The following is a 20,647-nucleotide window of genomic DNA, read 5'->3' as shown; positions in this document are numbered from 1 at the left end:
CAGAGGGTTTGTGGAAGCGGACGAGGAGGCGGAGCCAGACCAACCACTACACTTACTCAACAACAACACTTTGTTGTCATCCAGGATTGTGGAGGCTGAAGAGGGAGTGCTGAGAGTACGCTGAACCACACAAATGTACAAAACAGTGTACAAAACGATAGTTCTGTACACAAAACACACCACTGCACACCAAAGTGCACAACACTAGACTACATCAAATGCATGACCCAAAGTACACAACTCTACAGTACACTACACCGCAGCATATCATACGCAGAAGTACATAACACTGTTCTACGAGACAAAAAGTACACAGCACGACGAGACAACACTAAGCAAAAGCACACAGCACCACATTACACTAAAGTGCACTCCACTGAAGTGAAGTTCGCTCGGTGGTGCAGGCAGTCAGCAGGTGGACCGCGATGCTGTCTCCGGCCCCGTCGGCTCGGCTACTGGCCCGGAACCTGACCGGAGGCCGCCCCGCCCCGCCCCGCCCCGCCCGTTTCTTCGTTGTCCGCTCCTCAGCGGCCGCGGGTCAGTGTGCGATCAGTGTGTGTGCGAGTGAGCGTCGCCTCCTCGTCCCGTCGGATTCTCGCTTTTGTCGGCTGGCCGCGGCAGGATGAGCGCGGCGGTGGCCGACGGCTGCTTCCTGTCCGCCCTGCAGCCCAACTCGTCCCGCACCGCCTACGTGGTTCCGTCGGACGGCCGGTGTTCGGACGCCGGGGCCAAGGCGCGGAGGGTCCAGGAGCAGGTTCGCCTGCGCTTGGCCGAGAAGAAGTCGCCGTCGCTGGCGAGGCTGACCGACGACGACGCGCTGCTCGGACCGGCAGGTGAGCGCTGCATGAAACCTTTGGACTAAACTTCTCATTTACCTTGCTTGTTAGTTTTTACAGTCACGTTACGTTTCACCTTTCAAAAAAAACAAACAAATCATGTTATGTGCTACTTAGCAACCTCAAAGTTACTTCGACGGTGCGTGTAGCTTTTATTGTGTTAAATTCACAAATCGACTTTGTTTTATTGTGATTAGAAACAGAGTTGACTTTTTTTAATCAGCAAACGAGTAAAAAACTAATTGCAGAAAATAAATTGGCATCAGATGAACGTTCTGCTTAGCATGTTAATAAATAACTTACATGTTGAAATGCGATTGTTTATGTTTACATACGCTTCACTTTTACATCGTTGATTACTTTTATATTACTTTTCAAAAATGTTTTAAAATATAACGAGGCCTGGATCACGTCAAAGTTCGGCTCCGTTACGTCCTTGCTAGTTATGCCAAGCAATGTTAGCTCTATATAATAATAATAGTAATACATTCACAAATGTATTATTATTATACATTTTTTGTGATAGACATCATACTTGACTCTTTTAATGTCATTAAGCAAAAAAAGACAATTGACAAACTAGTCAAAAACAAATTACATACAGGAAACAAATTGCCATTATTTGAAAGTGTGTCCTTTGAGCATGCGCTACATAACTTGCTTGGTAAGTAACTTACACATTGAGGTTGGATCCTTTTCGTTTTGGTAAATGTCACTTTGAGATTTTTAATGACATTAGAATTGCTTTTTCAAAAATATTGTAACATAATAAGCCACTTAAGCTACATTTGTTAAGTTCAAGCTAGGCCACGTCAGCTCTTGTAGAAAATTCACACAAATGCTGGTTTTCATTGCTTTTAAAAACATTCTTGGTTCTGTTGGAATGGAATTGCACATTAAAAAAGTCCAACAATCGGAAAATTGACTGTGCGATGCACAAACAATGCAATGTCTTTAGTTGTGCTACATTCACAAGTGCGTTGTTTTGCGTGATGAACAACATTTGAGTTGTGTTGAAATGCAACCTAAAGCAAGCATGCTAATAAATAACTTACATGCTGTCACGTGATCAGCTTGTCTTGAATAAAGCTCACTTTGACTGGCGTTCACACCCGGTGCCAGTGGAACATTTGCGGCCAACGCTCACTTTGGACGGCATTCGTTGAGTATTACGTTTGTATTTTTGCTTGTACGCCGCACTGATCGGGTGTTGAAATGCCGTCGTGTTGTCTTTTGTGTGTTATGTGAGTTTTTTTTTTTTTTTTGGTGCAGTAGATAAGATGTTCATGTCCAAGGACTGACCTTAAATCAACAACACGAGCACGCCGATAAGGAAGCAACGGGCGTAGTGCTTGACTGGAATTGGGAGCTTCACATGCCGCTAATTGGAAACATTTGTTGACTTGAAGCATGCCTGTTCTCCGTCCCTCCCGCGGTCTTTTGCACGTGGACGTCCTGCGTCCCGCTCAATCATTCCACACCTGCCGCCACTGATTGATCCCAAATGAAGCTCAGCTGTTCCGGTCGTATTTTGCTGACTTTTTGCTTTTGTGCTAACGCCGAGTGCTGTTTGGAAGAGTTCCTAATTGGCTGGTCCCCGGTCCCAAGAACCTGTTCATGATGCCGCCGGCCGCATGCGCCACTCTAGTAGTGTCCGGCTTCCGACAAAGTTCCACCTTGAGAGACGTTTCCCCACATGCGTTTGGAAGATAAGAAAATGGCCAAGGGCGCGGATGCGCTCGCCGACGGCATGGCCAAGATACAGTACATGAGCAAGACGGGAGATTGCCGTCAAAGCCGGTACTTGCCAGAGATTCCTTCAATGTTGCTGCCATTTTCTTCTCGTCCTCTCTTCGATTTTGGAGGGATGTCCTGCTCTTCTCCATCTTGAAATCATCTTTTGGCAAGTGCCGACTGTCCGAGTCGCCTGTAAAAGTTTTGAACGATGGCCGTAGCGTGCGAGTGTTTATTAAGCTGCAGCATTCTTTTGCGCGGCGGCGTTAGCGAGCGCCGACAGAAGCGTGTCAAGAGCTGAGCGCGCATGTGGCGAATGCTTGTCACCGTGGCGCCAACACAGCACCTTCACTTTTAGTGACGTTTACATCACGATGAGAATGCCGACGTCAAGTAGGCGTTTTGTGCGCCATTTCCACAATTTCAACGAGTCCCCAGGCGCCCTACGCACCGGCCTGGGGCCTGCGCTCGGCAACAATCAACAATTGCGGACATTTTTCGACCGCGCAAGTCACTGTAACATTCTACGCCGTTTGAACATTAACACTGCATGTGCTTGAACGTATGGGGAGGGGGGGCACAACTGAATGAATGATTCAAATGTATCGCACTTCAAATGTGAGCATGAATTATTGATATATCTTTCAACAGTTAAAGATGCAAAATGCAAACGGGTTGTACTATGAGGTTAAATACAACTGAACTGTGCCGTTGTGGAAATGTACATAAAGAAGAAGCGATTTCGGGTGTTTGCGCCAGGAGTCGTCACAGCGAATCACTCGCACGGATAAAGTGAAAAATGTTCTCTCGACTCGATTTAAAAAAAAAAAGCAAAAAAATGTAAACGCGGGAAAATAGCTCATAATAATAGTGTATATAATAATGAAAATAGTGTCAAATAGCTAGATGCGTCATTGTAACGTGTCTGACGGCATGTGATGTTTAAAATGTCAATTCTCGGTTTCTATTTCAATGCTTGTTTCGTGGACCAGTAGAGGGGGCCCACGTGCCACAAGTGGTACTCGTGCTCCACTTTGAGAACCGCAGCCCGTCGACATTCCAGTGCATTGTCACCACGTCAGCATTTCATCAGCAAGCCGCGGCTGCCGAGATGGCAAACTCCGCGTTGGAAATGCACGCTAGGCCATTTTAGCGGCTGTACTTTTTAATTCCGTTTTCCTTCTTCTTTTTTTCAACTTATCTGAAGTACAAGAGTTGAATTCCGTAAGTCCGTTTTGTGCCGCAAAATCAGAGTGTGAGCACTTTTGCCACCTGTGCTAGCGGACCAAATTTGCAGACTTTGTGAGGCCGCTTTGGCACCATTTCCTGTTTTTGCGGTGACTTTTGTGTGACCGTTTTTTTTTTGAAAGTGTGACGCTTTGTCGTCCCTGACCGAAGGTCAGGACTGTTGTCATGGTTTCCACCGGTGGGAAAAAGAGCGGGCGCAGACGTCCTCTCTCCTCGTTTGCGTGCGATAAGAGAGCTCAGCGCAAAAACGCCAAGCGCTCGTTCGCACGTCTGCTCGTTATCACGAGACACTTTTGCCGCTTGTGTTTATTTGCGGCTCATTACTTGTTCAATATTTACGGAGTCGCATACTGTCGGATAAGAAGCTCGTCAAATTGGTTATCGTTCAAGAATAAATGAGACGACTACATTTTTGCGGTAGTGGGATGCTCCACTCTTCACCAGCTCCCTCATTTTTCCCCTCTAATCACTATGAAACAACTGATATCATTGGTCAATATGGAGTAGTGCAGCTAAAGTATTCAGTTCTGTACATTTTTTGCAACCGGATCTCGATCTGCAATTCCGATCTGGAATCGGTGGTCGCCTTGGGAAAGAACGGAATGAATCGCTTGCAGGTTTTCGAACGGACAGGGGGCCCAGATGATTGAAAAGTAGTTGAAATGTGTGAAATGTCATGAAAAATAGTTTATATCAACAATAACAAAACAACAACCAATCTCTTGTTGTTGACTCCTTCAATGGCTAAACAAGTCGGGTTATATCGGTAGCATAAGCTGTACTGCCATTGATCGTTTGGACTCGTTCATCCAAGTCAATAAGACACCGTGGCCGACGTCGCCGCTCACTCACGTTCTTATCGGTCAGCCTATTTGGGGATGTCGGCCCCAGCCTGGCGGTCAGCCCACTTTTGAAACCGACATCAAATGTCTCACTCCGGGTGCACTCAGCGCCCCTCGTATGAAATTCCGATTCGTTCGGGGCCGTCGTGTCGTCCACGTTCACCCGGCCGATGTTTACGCGGCGGAACCCGACGTCAAACACCTCATTTAGCTTTGAATCGTTGGCTTCGAAAGGTGCGGCCCGGCCCGGCCCGGCCCGGCGAGCGACGCGGCCGTCGTCGGCTCAGCTTAGCGGCCGGCCGTCAACCGGCTCGGCGTTGGCCCGCCCGGACACGCTGGCCGTGCTGCTCGAGAATCAGTGCGCTTGATTTGTTACCTTTCATTCCAAATCGGCCCGCGTCTATCCTTGGCCAGCCAACGATACGTTTGGCCGGCGGTTTTTTTCACGAGTTGACCACGTTTACTGCAGATGAACGGTTGTGTCTGCCCGCTGCGCTTTGCGGGAGACGCACTGCGCTCGAGCTTCTTTTTCGGCTGTGAAAGGAGCCGAGCGTTGGATGTTGTCCGTCTTTCGTCCCGGCTCGCGTTGTTTGCGACGTGATTTTGCAGGAACGTTTGGGTGGAAAAATCATCACCGCGACGCCGTGAGCTTTGTTCCGACATATTTTTGCAACCTGATGATTGGGGGCATCGAAATAACGATTGCAGCCCTTGATTTAATGCCCTCACGTTTGTCGAAGGGATTTGCGAGGTCGGTGTGTGAATTGAACGTGCGGCTAGTGTAAAAGTGGCTCTGTGATCCCGATGGCCTTTTCCACGAAGAAGAAGAGTGCGAGTCTTGACGAGCTGAAGATAGACACGTGGCGCTTTTGAAAAGAAGATCATTAGCGGTTTGTGGCTCAAGTGAGGAGCGGCTCTTTGGTGTCATAAATCAAGAAAAGCAGCAGATGAGCGTAATTGCTGCCATGAAGTCGCAAAGTGAAGATTCCGAGTCAATTCGTGCCGGGATATCGGCCCGGTGCTCCTTCCACTCCCCCAAATAACTTGCAGAGGCCACCTCACCGAGTCAACGCGGCCCGCTGAGGCTGAACAGGAAGCGTGTCAGCGAGGTCAGAGGTCGGCCGCCCCATTAACATTCTTCGCCGGAGCTGCGTCTGGCTTTGTGTTTACTTTTGCTGACCTGCTGGAAAAGCTCCCGCTGCTCCTTATCTGCTCTCAGGAGCGCTTCTCCCTCCCGGCCCCGGAGGGATTTTAGAAGCAAGTACCACGCACGCGGGCACGCACGCAGGCACGCACGCACGCACGTACGTACGTGCGTACGTACCGGGACACAGCGGCCGGTACCCATCGATCACTCTGGAAGGAACCTTTATCGTTCATCTTATCGAGACACGCTGTCGTATGCTTCCGACTTGCAACTGCGCGGGGGCACTTTTGCCAACTTCCAAAGAAAGCTGTGTGTGGAAGAACACGAATGGACGTGGCGAGCCAACGGCAGTGACCTTTGAAGTCACCGACGGCCAAAATCGCAAAATGTCGGTGTCCCAACGCCTTTTGTCCAAACTTGCCACTGCACCAAGCACGGTTGCGTGTTAGTCAGCTTGTCCGGTGAAGATGTTTGCGGGGGCGGTCCTTACGAGAGCTCACTCGCCACGGATGCGGCCGTGCGGACACGCCCACTCAGCCAGCGAGGGGAGAGAGGGGGAGAGAGGGGGAGAGAGGGAGGGAGGGAGGGAGGGAGGGAGGGAGGGAGGGAGGGAGGGAGGGAGGGAGAGAGAGAGAGAGAGAGAGAGAGAGAGAGAGAGAGAGAGAGAGAGAGAGAGAGAGAGAGAGAGAGAGAGAGAGAGAGAGAGAGAGAGAGAGAGAGAGAGAGAGAGAGAGAGAGAGAGAGAGAGAGAGAGAGAGAGAGAGAGAGAGAGAGAGAGAGAGAGAGAGGGAGAGAGAGAGGAGAGAGAGAGATGGCTGCGTGACGCCTCCCAAACACAAACAGGAAGCAGTGGGCCGCTATCTTTTGGCGGCGCTTCATCTCAGGGGAGCTTTTTCCCCACACTTGCCGCAAGCACCGGCTGGCACTGCAAAAGCTTATCCGGCCGCCTGTCCAGAATTCACGGAAAAAGAAAGCATCGTCAAAGCTGCATTAACAGCAGTGGCGAGCCGCGAGGCTAAAATGCCACAAGAAGTACGATGGGACAAAAAGTTGCCACGGATGAACAGCGCTTCCAGTCGACATGCTAACGCGCAACGGCAAAGTGCCGCGGCCAGCGCGGGGCACCGGAACGTCGCGCCCCACCTTGGCCCTTGTCGATCGTGCTGAAAACGCGTCGCTGTGCGTGTCAAAAGTGAAACCATTGTTGCGGCCCCAGAGTGAAAACGGCATGAAGTCAGACGACAGAGAGCAACAAAACAACTTTCCTCACGATACGCTCGAAAGCATTTATCCTGCCCAGCGAAAAACGCATTTGCGCACCTTTCAAAATGTCATTAGCCTACTAGCATAACTGCTCAAGTCATGTATAACTCACAGTAAAAGATGGCAACGTGCTCGCTTAAAATGGTGTTTTTTCTTGTTTTGCCAAAACCGAGCATTATTGTTGCCATTCGTGAAGAGGCGGGATTATGTAAATGAGCAAAAGTGCCAAAGAAAACGCCACATTTCGGCTTCCTGTCGGTGTCCCGTTTCTCAAGGCACCTGAATAGGTGTGGCAAAAACTGGGGTCGGGCCTGACGTCACAGATGCTACACTGCGGTGGTCGGGCTCCCTCCGTGCGAGAGTGATTGACGGATCTCTCATATTGATTCCATTGTGCTGTTGCGGAGTCAGTCGGGGCCTGCTTTGTAGTGGGAGCATTCCTGCGTTGACATGTGACCCGCTGAGGCTCCGGCTTGGCGTGCGGCCCGGAGACCCTCCCTAACGCCCCCCCCCGACAACCCCCCCCCCCCCCTCCCCCCTAACCCTCCTACTACCTCCCCCTTCCTTCCGTCCTGCTGGAATGGACCATCAGAGCTGCTGACCTTCGTCTCTGTCAAACTCACTTACAAGATCTCAGACAACCGGCGGCATTGTGAGGAGCGCAACGGCAGTTGAGTGCACCCACAAAAAAGTCTCCACAAGCCACGAGTGAAAAGACAGGATGTCGGACATTTTGCTTTGTTGCGGCGATTTTGCACTCATCTTGGCCCTTTAGAGCTCAAGAATTGTTTGGAAATTTAGACCCCGAAGCCATTCTCACTCAGCAACGTCACATTTGGTCATCGCGTCTGTCTTGAGTAGACCAACCTAAAAAATCTCAAGAAGTGATGCCTAAAAAGACAAAGTCTGACAAAGTGTCCATTTGAGAACACGTTTCCTCAGGTTCTTTCATTGCATTTCAATGTGTCCAAATTCCAAGACCTGAACTGGGTCATTTTGGACGTTTCCTTCAAAAAGTTTCCAATTGGCCTCAAACATGGCTCATGTAACGTGTGCGTGCGTGTGTGTGTGTGTGTGTGTGTGTGTGCGTGTGCGTGCGTGCGTGTGCGTGCGTGCGTGAGCAGCATGCGAGTACACCCTCCCCAGCGCGAGAGGCTTCAGCTCCAGATCGATGATCCACACGCCGAGCCGCATCATGGCGGTGAGTACTCGCTGGTGCGCATGATGTCATTCTGACGTAAGGATAAGAGGCCAAATAGTTGAAGGAGCAGCTCATAAGCTGACCGCACCCTGCGCTGCGTGTTGGGGAGAAAAGCAAAGCGCTTGCTTGAGCGCACACCCGCCCGCCAAAACCACCACGGGTGGACTCTACGTCCATGTTGTTATTTTGGGCGCTTCCCCGGCTGCCGTTTGCCGCTCGGAGCGTGGAAGTGTGATTAAAGCGAGAACAATGGAATCGGCGAGGGGGGGGGAATGCAAACAGGATGCGGACGTGTTGCTTTTGATTGGCCGGAGCAACAATGCCGAGGGCAAAAGTCAGCTTCCCGCTTGTGGACGCCGCTTCCTGTCAAGAAGGAACGCGCTCAAGGTGGAAAAGCAGCGACCATTCACACCACACCTTTTCCAGTGAAAATGGGGCCCGAGCGCTTTTGTTCTAGCCCATAAAATCGTCGGCGGTCGAAAAGCACCAAAATGTACGTGTCCGTTTCGCGGCGTTGCCATCAATTCGCCAAGTGGCCACTCGAGGTGGAGATTGCAGCTGCTGACTTAAAAGGAGCGCTCATGATAGAAGTGGGCTGTGACCACTCGCACGGCGGCGCAGCCCTCCCTCGCGCAGACCCCTGCGCTCGTCCGGCAAATGACCGGCATCGGGTCCAAGCCGCCCCGAGTTACAAGAGGCGCCGCGCCGCGCCGGGCAAGACTTTTGCCGGTCACGGAAATAGAGGCCAAAAAGTTCAAGCGGTCGCATGCACGCACAACGCCAACGCCGAACATCTGTGCCGCCGTTCAGGTGCCCACGACGGCCTCCTGCGGCTTCTCGTCTCGCTCGGCGGCGGAGACCTCGTCCAGGGTGCGAGCCAGCGTGGCGCAGAGCGGCTTCCAAACGCACGGCGGCCGCAGCCGCCGCGCCAAGTCGCTGTGCCAGGCCGAGATGAGCGATCACGGGGCGCCGCCCCCGGAGAACCTGATGCCGCCGCCCCCCGCCCTGAGGCGCACCCTCAGCGGCACCCTGCGGGGCGGGCACTGGCCCGACCAGGAGATGCCCGTCCACTTCACCTACAAAGGCCCCTCGCACCGCACCATCAGCCGCATCGCCAACCGACAGCAGCACGGCGTCGCCTACGGCCAGGACGGCTGGGGGGCCCGGGGCGACGGCTGGGGGGGCGCCGGCTGGGTGGGGGGCGCCGGCTGGGTGGGGGGCGCCGGCTGGGGGGGCGCCGGCTGGGGGGGCGCCGCGGCGGCCCGGGGCGACGGCTGGGGGGCTCAGCGCGGGGCGCAGTGGCACGTGCACCGGCCCGGCTACACTTTGCAGGCCGCCGCCTCGGCGCAGAGGGCCTCGTCCGTCCAGCGAGCGGCGTCCTTGCGCAGCGTCAGGAGCGTCGGCAAAGGACTGGACGTCATGGATGGAGCGTCCGTCCGCAGCAATGACCAACTGGGAGGGTGAGGCTTACGGCTTACGGCTTACGGCTTACGGCTTACTTTACGCAGTGAACGCATGGCACTTTTCTCTCACTTTGTTTTTCTTCTCTTGACTTTGCATTTTTTCATCGCCGCGTAATACCTTTACTTGTTTTTTTCCCCCTGAACAACTTGACATTTTTGTCATTGCTACTTTTTCCTGTTAACGTTCGAACTTCTGTCTCGTGACTTGCTTTTTTTTCTCATGATGACTTCCTTCTCACAACTTTGCGTTTTTCCATCGCACCGCAACTTGAAGTCCCGGTAAAATGAAAACAAATGTCTTGCGCGGTACAGCGTGCCGAATTCCCTGAAGGCTAGTTTCCGTTAGCCTACCTATGACACCTCACATTACAGTTTAGCATTAAGCCAGTTGACTTTATCTACGACACGATTCGGTTGTTGCTATGATGAATTTCCAAACAAATCTTAGTCCCGTTACGTCTTTGGGACTTTTGTATTTTTGTCTCCTCACGACTCGAATATCCTAATTTGACATTCCACACAACTTCCATCCAAATCGCTTGACTGGGCACAATTCTTTCCATACGAGACGTCAAAAAGTCCAATTCACGCAGACTCCGTTCCGTTTGAAAAGTGACTTCTCCGTAACACGTCGTCCTCTTGCGTTTGTAGGACGCAAGGTCTGGACATGCACACGGCCGTCAGGTATTTGTCGGAGGCGGACGCCGCTTTGCAGATTCTGGGCGCCGCCTACATTCAGCACCAGTGTTACCATAAGCAACGACTCCAAAAACCAGGTACACCCTCAACTTGGCCTTTCTTCTTCTTCTTTTTGTTCCCACGTCGCTGACCCGAGTTGCGGCGTCCCGCCAGGTCCGCCTTCTCCAAGGCATCCCGGCTCTGGTTCAGCTTTTCTCCAGCGACAACTTGGAGGCTCAGCGCTTCGCCACGGGCGCCACGCGCAACCTCATCTACGAGAACGCCGACAACAAGGTGGCGCTCATCGACGCCGGCGGGGCGGCGCGCCTCGTCGCCGTCTTGGGAGAACCGGACGAAGAGCTCCGCAAGAACATCACAGGTCAGCGGGCCCTCTTTGCGCGTAGCTTCCGCAAGCGGAGCTGATGACGACGCGCCGACGGCGAGCGTGCGCGCGGTCACGGCCCCGTGTCAGCAACCGTATTCACTAGCTCAATGACAAGTCCACCGTTGAGCGGGCCGGCAAGCCTGCAACACTAATGCCGCGCCCGATGCTAAGGCGATGATGCTAAGGCGATGATGCTAAGGCGATGATGCTAAGGCGATGATGCTAAGGCGCCGTCCGCCGGCAGGCGTGCTGTGGAATCTGTCGTCCAGAGACAACCTGAAGGAGAAGCTGTGCAGAGAAGCGTTGTCGGAGCTCAGCAGCAAAGTTCTGATCCCCCTTTGTGCCAGCATCCCGCTCAGCCCTTCCGAGAGGGACGTCTTCAACAACACCACCGGATGCCTCAGGTAGGCTCCCGGGCCGGCCGTCAAGCGCGCGGCCCTCTTTTGGGATTGGCCGCACGCTAACGTCTTTGGAGTGGCACGCAAAGGCAAACGTCCTCTCGTCACCTGTTTGTCGTGTAGAAACTTGAGCTCGGTGAACCAGAGGACGAGAGAGAGGATGAGGGACACGCCGGGTCTGGTGGACTCGCTGGCGTCGTACATCCGGCAGGAGGTCAGCACCGACGACAAGGTAAGGCAAACATCGGACGCCTTCCCTTCGTCTTCTTCTTCTTCTTCTTCTTCTTCTTCTTCTTCTTCTTCTTCTTGTTCATCTCGCCGTTTTCCCGCCTCCTCAGGGTTTGGAGAACTCGGTGTGCGTGCTGAGGAATCTGTCCTACCAGCTGTACTCGGAGCTGCCCCGCTCGGCGCGACTTCGCCTGGAGGGTCCCGGCAGGGGCTCCGCCCCCGGGGAGGCCGAGGCCGTGGGCTGCTTCGCCACGCACGGCAAGAAGAACGCCGAGGTGAGTCCGCCGGGGCCCGGAGGGCCAGCCGCTGACCGTTGTTTCGCCGAAATCTTTTCCGGCTGCGCACAAACGCAAAGAAAGCCTTTGCGGGTAACGCGGGTGGCGACATTTCATTGTCATTTGGAAATCCGTTTGAGCGGCAAAGCGCGCGTGCGTGCAAGGCTGAGCTTAGCAGCGACCGCCTTTGTTTGGGTTCTGAATGGAGATCCGTTCATTTCTGCGCATAGAGCACTCAAGCCTAGCTGAAAGGCTTGCCGGCCCTTCTGCAAGCCTTTTTGCTTCGGGGCGACCTCTCAGGAGGCCCGCTCGCTCCACTTGACTCTGGTCGGCCTCGGAGAGCGGCAGACGGAAACGCGAGCTGCGGGGCGGGATCGGGTTCCGTCCGAACGCCAAAGGTCCAATTACTCGCAACAATAGCGGGCCGCGGCCAGAGTTACGCCGCACGCGCTGCGCTGCATACGTGAACAAGTGCGCTCTCCTTCCTCCCACCATCCGGCCAAACATTTTCTCTCGCCCGCTCGCACAGTACAAAGTGCCGTAGATGGGCACTTGAAATGGACATTTGGGCACAAACGGTACACATGCTCACGCATGTAGACAGACGATATGATAATACTCACGGCCATTGTTCTTTATCGCCAAGGCGCGCAACGTGCCGCACGCGAGGCGCTCAGTGTGGCGCTGGAACGATTGCGTGGCCTTTTCATTCGGTTCCATCGGGGAAAACGATTTGGAGCTACGAGACGAACGTCGGGGCGCTCGGCAGCCAGCGTCCGGGCCCGGCTCCTCCGACCACCCTGTTTTTGCGCGCGCAGCATCAGCGGCAGCAGAGCCTGGCCGTCATGTCGGAGGTGTCGCGAGAAGCGCGCGGCGCCGAGTGGCTGTGGCACCCGCACGTGGTGGCGCTCTACAAGCGAGTCCTCCAGAGCGCCGAGAGCACCTCCGCCGCCAGGGAGGCGGCCGTCGGGGCGCTGCAGAACCTCACCGCCGGAGACGCCAGGGTACGCGCCGCAAAGCGCCGCCCGGCCCCGCCCGGCGCCTTCTCGGGTCCAAAGAGCCCAACGTCCGCGTCGCTCCTCTCAGTGGTCGTCGGTGCTGAGCGCGGTGATCCTGGAGCAGGAGAGGATGCTGCCCACCCTGCTGGACCTGCTGGACACCGACAACGAGGCCGAGCTGCGACCGCTCAGCGCCCTGCTCCGGAACCTGGCCAGACACGCGCCCAACAAGGACCTCGTCGGTCAGTAGCTCAACTCTCCAAATCGATTTCCGTCCCGCTTTCTCGGCCGCTTAAACGCGTGCGGCGAGCGCAACCGGGGCCCGACCGGCTATATATTTGCCGTCGCGACGCAACGCCTGCAAACCGAGTTTCACCAGCGAATACAACGCCTAGCCGACATGTCTGTTGTAACTGGACGTAGCAAAAAGCCTCAAAAGCACGTGCCGGAAAGTCAACAAGGAGACAGACGTTTTGCTTCGAAGGAGCTAAGCTAACAACGGAGAGAGAAATCTGCTCTTCCTCAAAATGTCAAGTTTTGCTAATCCCGTATGTTCAACAAGAAAGAATTTACAGAGCTCATTTGAAGCCAGAAGTCAAAACGACTCACCAACTCGCTTGCTGAGTTGTTGCCACAAATCGTTTGTATTGGAAAGTTGTTCCAACTCCAATGACAAGTTGTTGTTGTTGTTGTTGTTGCTTTTGACAGTGTGGGAAACTGAGAGAAAAAAATAGCACCTCGCACCGCGTTCGCACACGAACACAGAATTAGTTGGACCCCTGCCCAGTCATTGGACAGAGAGTCGAACGTTTTAGGGAAAAGCACCCCTGGAAAGTTGGGGGGAAACGAGCCCCCGTCACCAGGTGGGCTGATGCGAAAAAAACGTCTCAAGGACGCATAGCTACGATTGAACAGGGAGACCAGGAGCCATTTTGCTTTGAGGCAGCCATTACGTTACGGCCTGCTACTTTCACCCCCAAAGGAGCTCCAATCGCTCCAACGCCACCTTTTAGTCCTTCGTAATAGCGTACTAGCTGTTAGCATGTTAGCCTTCGGACGCATTCTCATTTGACTCACCACGCTGTGAAACGCTGCGCTGTTGGCGGGCGTAGCCAAGAACGTGGTCAACGTCCTGGTGTCCAAGCTGCCCGGCGACGGCCTTCAGAAGACGCCGTCCAGCGAGGTGGTGGTCAACATCTGCGGCGCCCTCAATCACCTGGTCACCTGCAGCGCCCTGGCAGCCCGCGACATCTCCTACTTCAACGGCCTGCCCAAGCTGGTGGGCATCAAGATGTCGCACGACAACAGGTAGGCCACGCCCTCGGCCCTCGGCCCTGGGCCCTCGGCCCTCGGCCCTGGGCGCGTCGGGCATGTGTCGTCGCCCTGCTACAAGAACTCGGGTGCACTTGCGAGTTACTCGGTTTGGATTAGCGGGCCCATTTCTGACACCGCAGCTTGCAATTGGCAAGCTAGCTGCGCTTCCCCCGAAAAACGCAAGCTTCATTTCACTGATCGCTGAAATCTTCTCGTGTTGTGCCAAATTGACGAGACACATTTGTTTTCACCTTACTCGGAGCTTAGCACACACGGAGCTGCGACGCGTACAAAGCCGGTCCAAAATCAGACTTGGGTGCGTAGTGTAAAAAAAACCAAAAAAAAAACCCAGTGTCTTGAAAACGCGCGGGGGTGCCAACGTTGAAGCGCGATCGGGGAGCTCAACGAACGACTTGACTGTAATTGTTGCTAATGAATGTTTAGCGCTGGGCTTCTCACTCGTGGGGCTTTGGAATTTCCTCCTCGTTATGCTCACTGCTTCTCACACTTTGTCACTGTGTGTGCGTGTGCGTGTGTGCGCGCGTGTGCGTGCGGTAGCTCCGGAGGTCTGAAAGCTTCCCGAGCGGCGTCCACCGTCCTCTGCAACATGTTCCAGTACAGCAAACTGCACAAAGACTACAAACTGGTGAGCAGCTGGCATCGGCATGAGTGCCAGCGTCGGGCTTTGAAAAGAGGGTTCCAAACCTGCCTTAGGGATTGAAACCAAACTTGACATCTCAAATGAGGGTTTCAAGCAAACATTAGGCTTTCAAAGTAGGGGGTTTAGCTCTTTCAAGGGACATTATGGTTTCAAGATGGGTAGGGTTTCAAATGAGTGTGTCAGGCTTCTGTCTGAGTTTTACATGAGGGTTACGCTTTCAAAGTGTGCTTTCAAGCAAATGTTGGGGTTTCAAGACCGAAGCCTAATGAGGCTTCTCAAGTCGCGTTTCTGACTTGGCTTTCAAGCTGTGGGAAGGGTTTCAAACAAGGGTCGCATTTTCAAAGGAGGCTTTCAAACCAGGGTTAGGGCTACGTACAGCGATGATTAGATTAGGTGAGGGAAAACAAAACAAAAAAAAACCCCCAAAAAAATCGCCCTCCCGGCACTTCTCTGTTATGCTTCCAAGCCAAGGTCAGGGTTTTAACCAGAGTTAGGGTTTCAAGCCAGCATCGACGTTTGAAAGTAGAGTTTGAAGTCTGACTTTTAACAATGATTGGGGTTTGAAGTAGTGGCTAGGATTTCAAGCCTAGGTTGGGGTTTCAAGCAAAACTTGATGTTTCAAATTAGGGCTTCAGGCATTTGTTAGGGATTGAAAGTAGGTTTGGAAGCCTGGGTTAGGGTTTTAAACAAGGATTTGGATGTCATACAATGGTTAGGATTTGAAATGAGCGTTTCGGTTTTGAACCGAGGTAGGGCTTCCAAAGTAGTGTTTCAAAACAAGGGTAGGGTTTGAAAATACTGTTTTCAGCCTCAGCCAAGGATTTAAACAAGTGTCGGGGTTGTAAAGTAAGGTATCGAGCCACTGTAAGCATTTCTGAGAAGGCTTCCAAGACAGGGGAAGAGAACCCAATCAGGGTTTCAAGCCGGCGCTAAAGTAGGTTTTTAAGCCAGTAGGGTTTGGAGCCCAGGTCAAGTTTCAAAGTAGGGCGTCAAACCAGGGCTACGCTTTCAAATTAAAGTTGGCGTTGAAAAGTAGGGTTTCAAGCAAAGGTTGGGAAGGAAAGTGGCTTTCGTGCGATGTTTAGGACCTGAAATGAGGGTTCAGGTCCCAAGTAAGGTTTGAAATTCAGGTTCGGAGTTTTGAAGTAGGGTTTCAAGGGTTTCGAGTGCAGAAAGCCAGCATCAAGCAGGAGGAGGGGGCGGAGCTACTCCGCACATCAGGAGGAGGGGGCGGGGGGCGTGGGGGTGGGGTCAGAGGTTGTGGCGTTGTCTGCCAAAGCCGTACCCGTGATTTAGGAGAAATTCTCCAGAATGAGGCTTTGTGTGAGAACAAGAGCGCTGCGGACATCTGGTTGCCACGGCGACAACCCCTCCCGGCAACGCACGCACACACATGCGACTAACCGTGCGTGTGCGCGCGCGGGTACAGTAGGTCCAGTGTGTTGGCGGCTTTTTTTGTGTTGTTCTCCTTTACTGAAGACCTGATCCAAGAATGCTCACAATGCCTTTTTGTTTTTTTCAAGCTCGAGTCGAGTCAGCACCACAGACGCACGCACGCACGCACGCACGCACGCCTCCAGGCGCACACAGAATTTCGCCCCCCAAAGAGGCGTTGCGGTGGCGTCCCAATAAAAGTGAGCTATGGCCCGTTTGAATGCGGCCATTCACGGCACAACCGCAAAGCAAAAAAGAAGCGGGCTCGCCACACGCAATAAGTCTCATCTTTGTTTGGGAAGACAAGATGAAGGCCGGAACGCGACGACATGCCGCAGTGGCCAAAGCGTATGGGCCGGCCGAGCTTCGCCGACCTGGATTGAGCCAACAACGCGCGCACTTTGCTGGGAGAAAGAAACGCCATGCGCGTGTCCGTCCAACCAAAATGTGCCGGTCTGAGCCCTTTGCATTTTGCAATATCCTTTTGGTTTCTTTTCCTTGTCAATTTTGACTTCTAAACTTGGAAATTTGGACTGAATTTGGTTTTTTAAAATTCAGCTACTTTGAATTAGTTTTGGAGAACGTTTGTTAGTTGTTGTTTTTTGGGGGGTTTTCCAAAATCTTAGTTGACTTTTCATTCGTTTTAGTATGAGTTTTCGTTTTATTATTTTTGGATATATGGAGTATTTGTCGAGTGCAAAAAAAAAAAAAAAAGTCACAAGAGTAGTATCGTGTAGGAGAGTGCAATTCCCAAAGGACCGTGTGACCTTCCTTCTTCTGGACGCACGGACAAACACGGGAAAGGATCCACTTGCACACCAAGCCCATAAGTTCATGTTTGACATTGATGAAAACAAAGCGCATTTTCACTCAAGTCAAAGTTGGTTTTGTAAACATAAGATGTAGTTTCAGTATGTTTTCATTCTTCAAATGTTCTTTTGTGAACAAAAATGTTGAGTTATGTCCTGAGTTGACGTTAGCAATAGTAACCTGGGTGAGCGTGCGCGTGTGCAGATGTTGCTCGCGCGTGTGCGTGTTTCACGGGCAGCCGGTCAGCTGCTCTCCTATTGGTCGACCGGCTTGCGCCTCCCCCTCCTCCCCCGGGTTTTGTTTTGATGCGGGGAGTGTTCCAAGAAAAAGAGCTTTTGTTGGGTCAAGACTGAGCTGCCGCTTTTCTCAAAGCTTCCATCGGGAAATTCGATTCCTCGGCAAAGCGCGCCTCGCGCGCACTTATTTGGAGCGGTCTTGTTCATTTCAGAACAACAACGTTGGGACGTCCACTCGGATCCTCAGTCGGTGTGGCTACAGCAAATCGGGAAGCTCACACGCTTCAACGGAGGCCATCTAGGACTTAAACGGGGGTGGGTTAGGGTCCAAGCTTTAGGGTTAGTGGTTCAAAGGCTTAGGCTTTCAAATGAAGCTTTTGGATTCTGGCTTTCATCACATTTCAGAGTTTCGCACCAAGCTTTCAAGATAGGCTCGGGCGTTCAAATGAAGCTTTCGAGCCCGCTTTCAGTTGGGTGTCAAGGTGTCAAGCAAAGCTTAGGGTTTGAAGTTAGCCTTAGGGTTTCAAATAAGGGTGTCACCTTCCCTAATGGCACATTTTGGGGTGGACCTTTTAGTGCACGAATTACACGACTTAAAAATCTGCTTGTTTGTTTTTTTTGTCTTTCAGAAAGGATTCGCACGTCGAGATTTTGCAGACGCCAGCATCTGAACGCTAATAGACAGACTTCCCTCAACAGGAAGTCGGCTAACCGGCTAACCGTCCTAACGCGGAACAGGAAGCGACCGCCTTAGGCTCGTCCGATGACGATCGAGTCAACCTGCTTCCTGGTTTCCGTGACAACACTCACTAATCACTAAAACGTTTTTTTACTACTACTTCCCAAACTATAATGACAAGTCGTGTGCATGCCAGGCCACCATATGGCCATGTTGTGCACACAAATACGTTTTTCAAGAATCAAAAAAAAAATCATCGTTTGATTTATGGCCCCCCTTGAGGTAGTTGCCATTTGAACTCATGTAAGTTTCAGGTCACCATTGTTACGGCAGTCCAACACATTCAACTCTGCATCACATTTTATACCGTACATTTGGTGATGTACGGCCCCTCAAGGCGGCCATTATAATTAACGCAGTACATTTGGTTACTCATCCAGTCAGTCTGCCAGTATTGCAGTTGTCCTCACAAGCAAACATTAAACTCAGCTCCACATTGTATAACGTTATTGATCCATGGCCCACTGGAGGTGGTCACCATTTTGACCAACGTAAATTTTGTTGCACAACTTGCTAGTCACCATTTTTATGGTTGTCCTCGGATGCAAACATATGAAATTCTGCAGCACGTTTGGTACATTTTGAAACGATGGCCCACTCGAGGTGGTCGACATTTTAACTGACGTAAACTTTCCCTTGGCAACCACTATTCCGGTTGTCCTCAGAAGCAAACAAATGAAACTCAGCAACACATTTGCGTAACTTGTCGATATATGGTCAATGAACATGGCTCAGTTAACACGTTTACATTTCTCAAGGTAGCGCTGATAGACGTATTTAATGGTCATGAAAACACATTTGACAAATGTTTTGATATATAGCTCCCATGTGGTGGTCACCATTTTTACCGACATCAATTTTCAATTTTGTTACACCACTAGCTAGTCCTCCAGTTTTCATATAGTCCTTGCAAGCAAAAGTAACACAAATACGATTTTAAACGATGGGGTTTGGAGTCGTGTTGGACAGTAAGATGTTGGTTTATGGCCCCCTAGAATTGGTCACCATCTTAACTAACGTAAATGTTACGTTGCTCAGCGATCGTCGCTCAATAAACGTGTCGACATTTAACACCATGGCTGTGAGGGAGGTTGTTGCGAAAGATAAACTGGAACGTTTTGTGAAATGTTTTATGGCCCCCAAGAGCCAATCACAATCTCAACTAACGTTGATGTGACGCTCGTCAAGGAACATTGCTCTGTAAACACGTGACAGACATATTTACTAAAGGTGAAACGGCAACACGTTTGATACATTTTGTGATGTAAGACCCCCTACAGGTGGTCACTATCGTAACGGATGTTTCATTAGTCAATGGACGCCGCCCAGTCAGAACTGACGTTTTAAAGAGTAAGATGGCGATGTTTATGAAAAATCAAGCTGCAATCTGCAAGCTGCAAAAGTTGAGACGAGGTGGTAGCTAGCTATCTTATCTTAGGTGTCACTCTTTGATATTTTACAAGATAGCGCTGGAGAAGCGTTTATGACGGTGAAATACAAAGATGGACCATATTGGATATGTTTGCTGATTTAGTCTTTGGTAAGGCAATAGTAACCGTTTTGCCCAACTCTGTAATAAAAGGTTGACGTTTTGCAAGATGACAGTGACAGAGGTGCACGCACATTTGGTATAAATTTGGTGATTTCTGTTGCTTCACCATTGTGACTAATGTAAACGTTTAGTTTGGCAATGAACGTCATGCAATAAAAATGTGTTGACGTTTAACAAGATGGTGGTGAGGAAATTGAATACTAAAAGTGAAAGTGGAATATATTTGATGGTTGTTGTTTTTTATTTAAGGCCCCCTGGAGGTGCTTGCCATTGTAGCAATCAAAGGCAATAGGTCGGTCATTAAGCATGAGTTGGGTTTTACAAGATGGTGACGATGCAAGTAATTCTAAGAGATTAAACATTGGAAAACATTTGGAATAAATCAACATTTGTTCGATATAATGATTTATGGCCCCCTAGGAGCAACCACCTTGGTAAAAAGTGTGTCACTAGCAAATGACGTCACTCGTGGGAATGAAGATGACCAGTGTAATGCCGTACATTTTTTTTTCTTTTAATCCATTTACCAAATAACTTCCTATTATTTGTGTTACAAAGGTAAATAATCTAGTGTAACTAATGTTGACACGACTTCAAATAAAAAAACCTGTGAGAAGATCCAAGATCCATTCTTTGATTATTTTCTACATTTGATACAGTATTTAATTCCAACAACCATACAATGTTGAGCAGCACTCAAGTGAACCGGATTGGACAACGCGCATTTCCAAAGGTGCAGAAAACGTCAGGCCGCGCCCACTGTTGGTGGCTAGCAACTCATAAATTATGGTGTGAATGCTGCTATTCCGATCCTTTATTTAATTCTTTTTATTCAACTCCCACAAAATACACAATCCGATTTACACGATCCCAATTTCAACATATTCCACAAATCCATGGCTTCTGGGACGTTATTTTTCTCATTCCACACGCGTACAGTTTTCTCACAATTCCATATTGTACACACAAAAAAATGCCCATTCATTTCCAATGGGACAGACATGACACTTCCAATTCCAGCATCCCATACCCTTCCATACAATTCAACATTACTACACACCTGCCGTTAACCTGAGTTTAGCTCGCTCGGTAGTGTTGCTTGATCACTGAGCAACGGGTTCCTGGTTTCAATCCCACCTCCAACTGTAATTCATTAATATGTCAAGGAACTAAAACCGAACCGCCGTTGTGTTGATGTACAGTAT

The 20,647-nt window shown here is 51.1% G+C and overlaps 1 protein-coding gene across 1 annotated transcript; it reads left to right on the top strand.

The window, feature by feature from the left end:
- The first annotated feature begins 536 nt into the window (after positions 1-536).
- Positions 537-20,060, top strand: LOC147149495 (plakophilin-3-like). The gene is given in 14 exon segments (XM_086026497.1): positions 537-833; positions 8,195-8,271; positions 9,082-9,731; positions 10,386-10,488; positions 10,490-10,510; positions 10,587-10,791; positions 11,042-11,201; positions 11,319-11,427; positions 11,534-11,698; positions 12,517-12,702; positions 12,785-12,938; positions 13,809-14,004; positions 14,569-14,656; positions 17,781-20,060. Coding segments are annotated over 14 exon segments (2,367 nt in total). The 5' UTR covers positions 537-622; the 3' UTR covers positions 17,823-20,060.
- Positions 20,061-20,647: the final 587 nt, after the last annotated feature.

This window comes from Filicampus tigris, chromosome 3 (genome assembly GCF_054856515.1).
Source record: "Filicampus tigris isolate MCC_2025a chromosome 3, RoL_Ftig_1.0, whole genome shotgun sequence".
NCBI classification, from domain to species: Eukaryota; Metazoa; Chordata; class Actinopteri; order Syngnathiformes; family Syngnathidae; genus Filicampus; species Filicampus tigris.
Note: the sequence above shows the minus strand (reverse complement) of the source record. Positions and strands in the feature narration are given on the sequence as shown.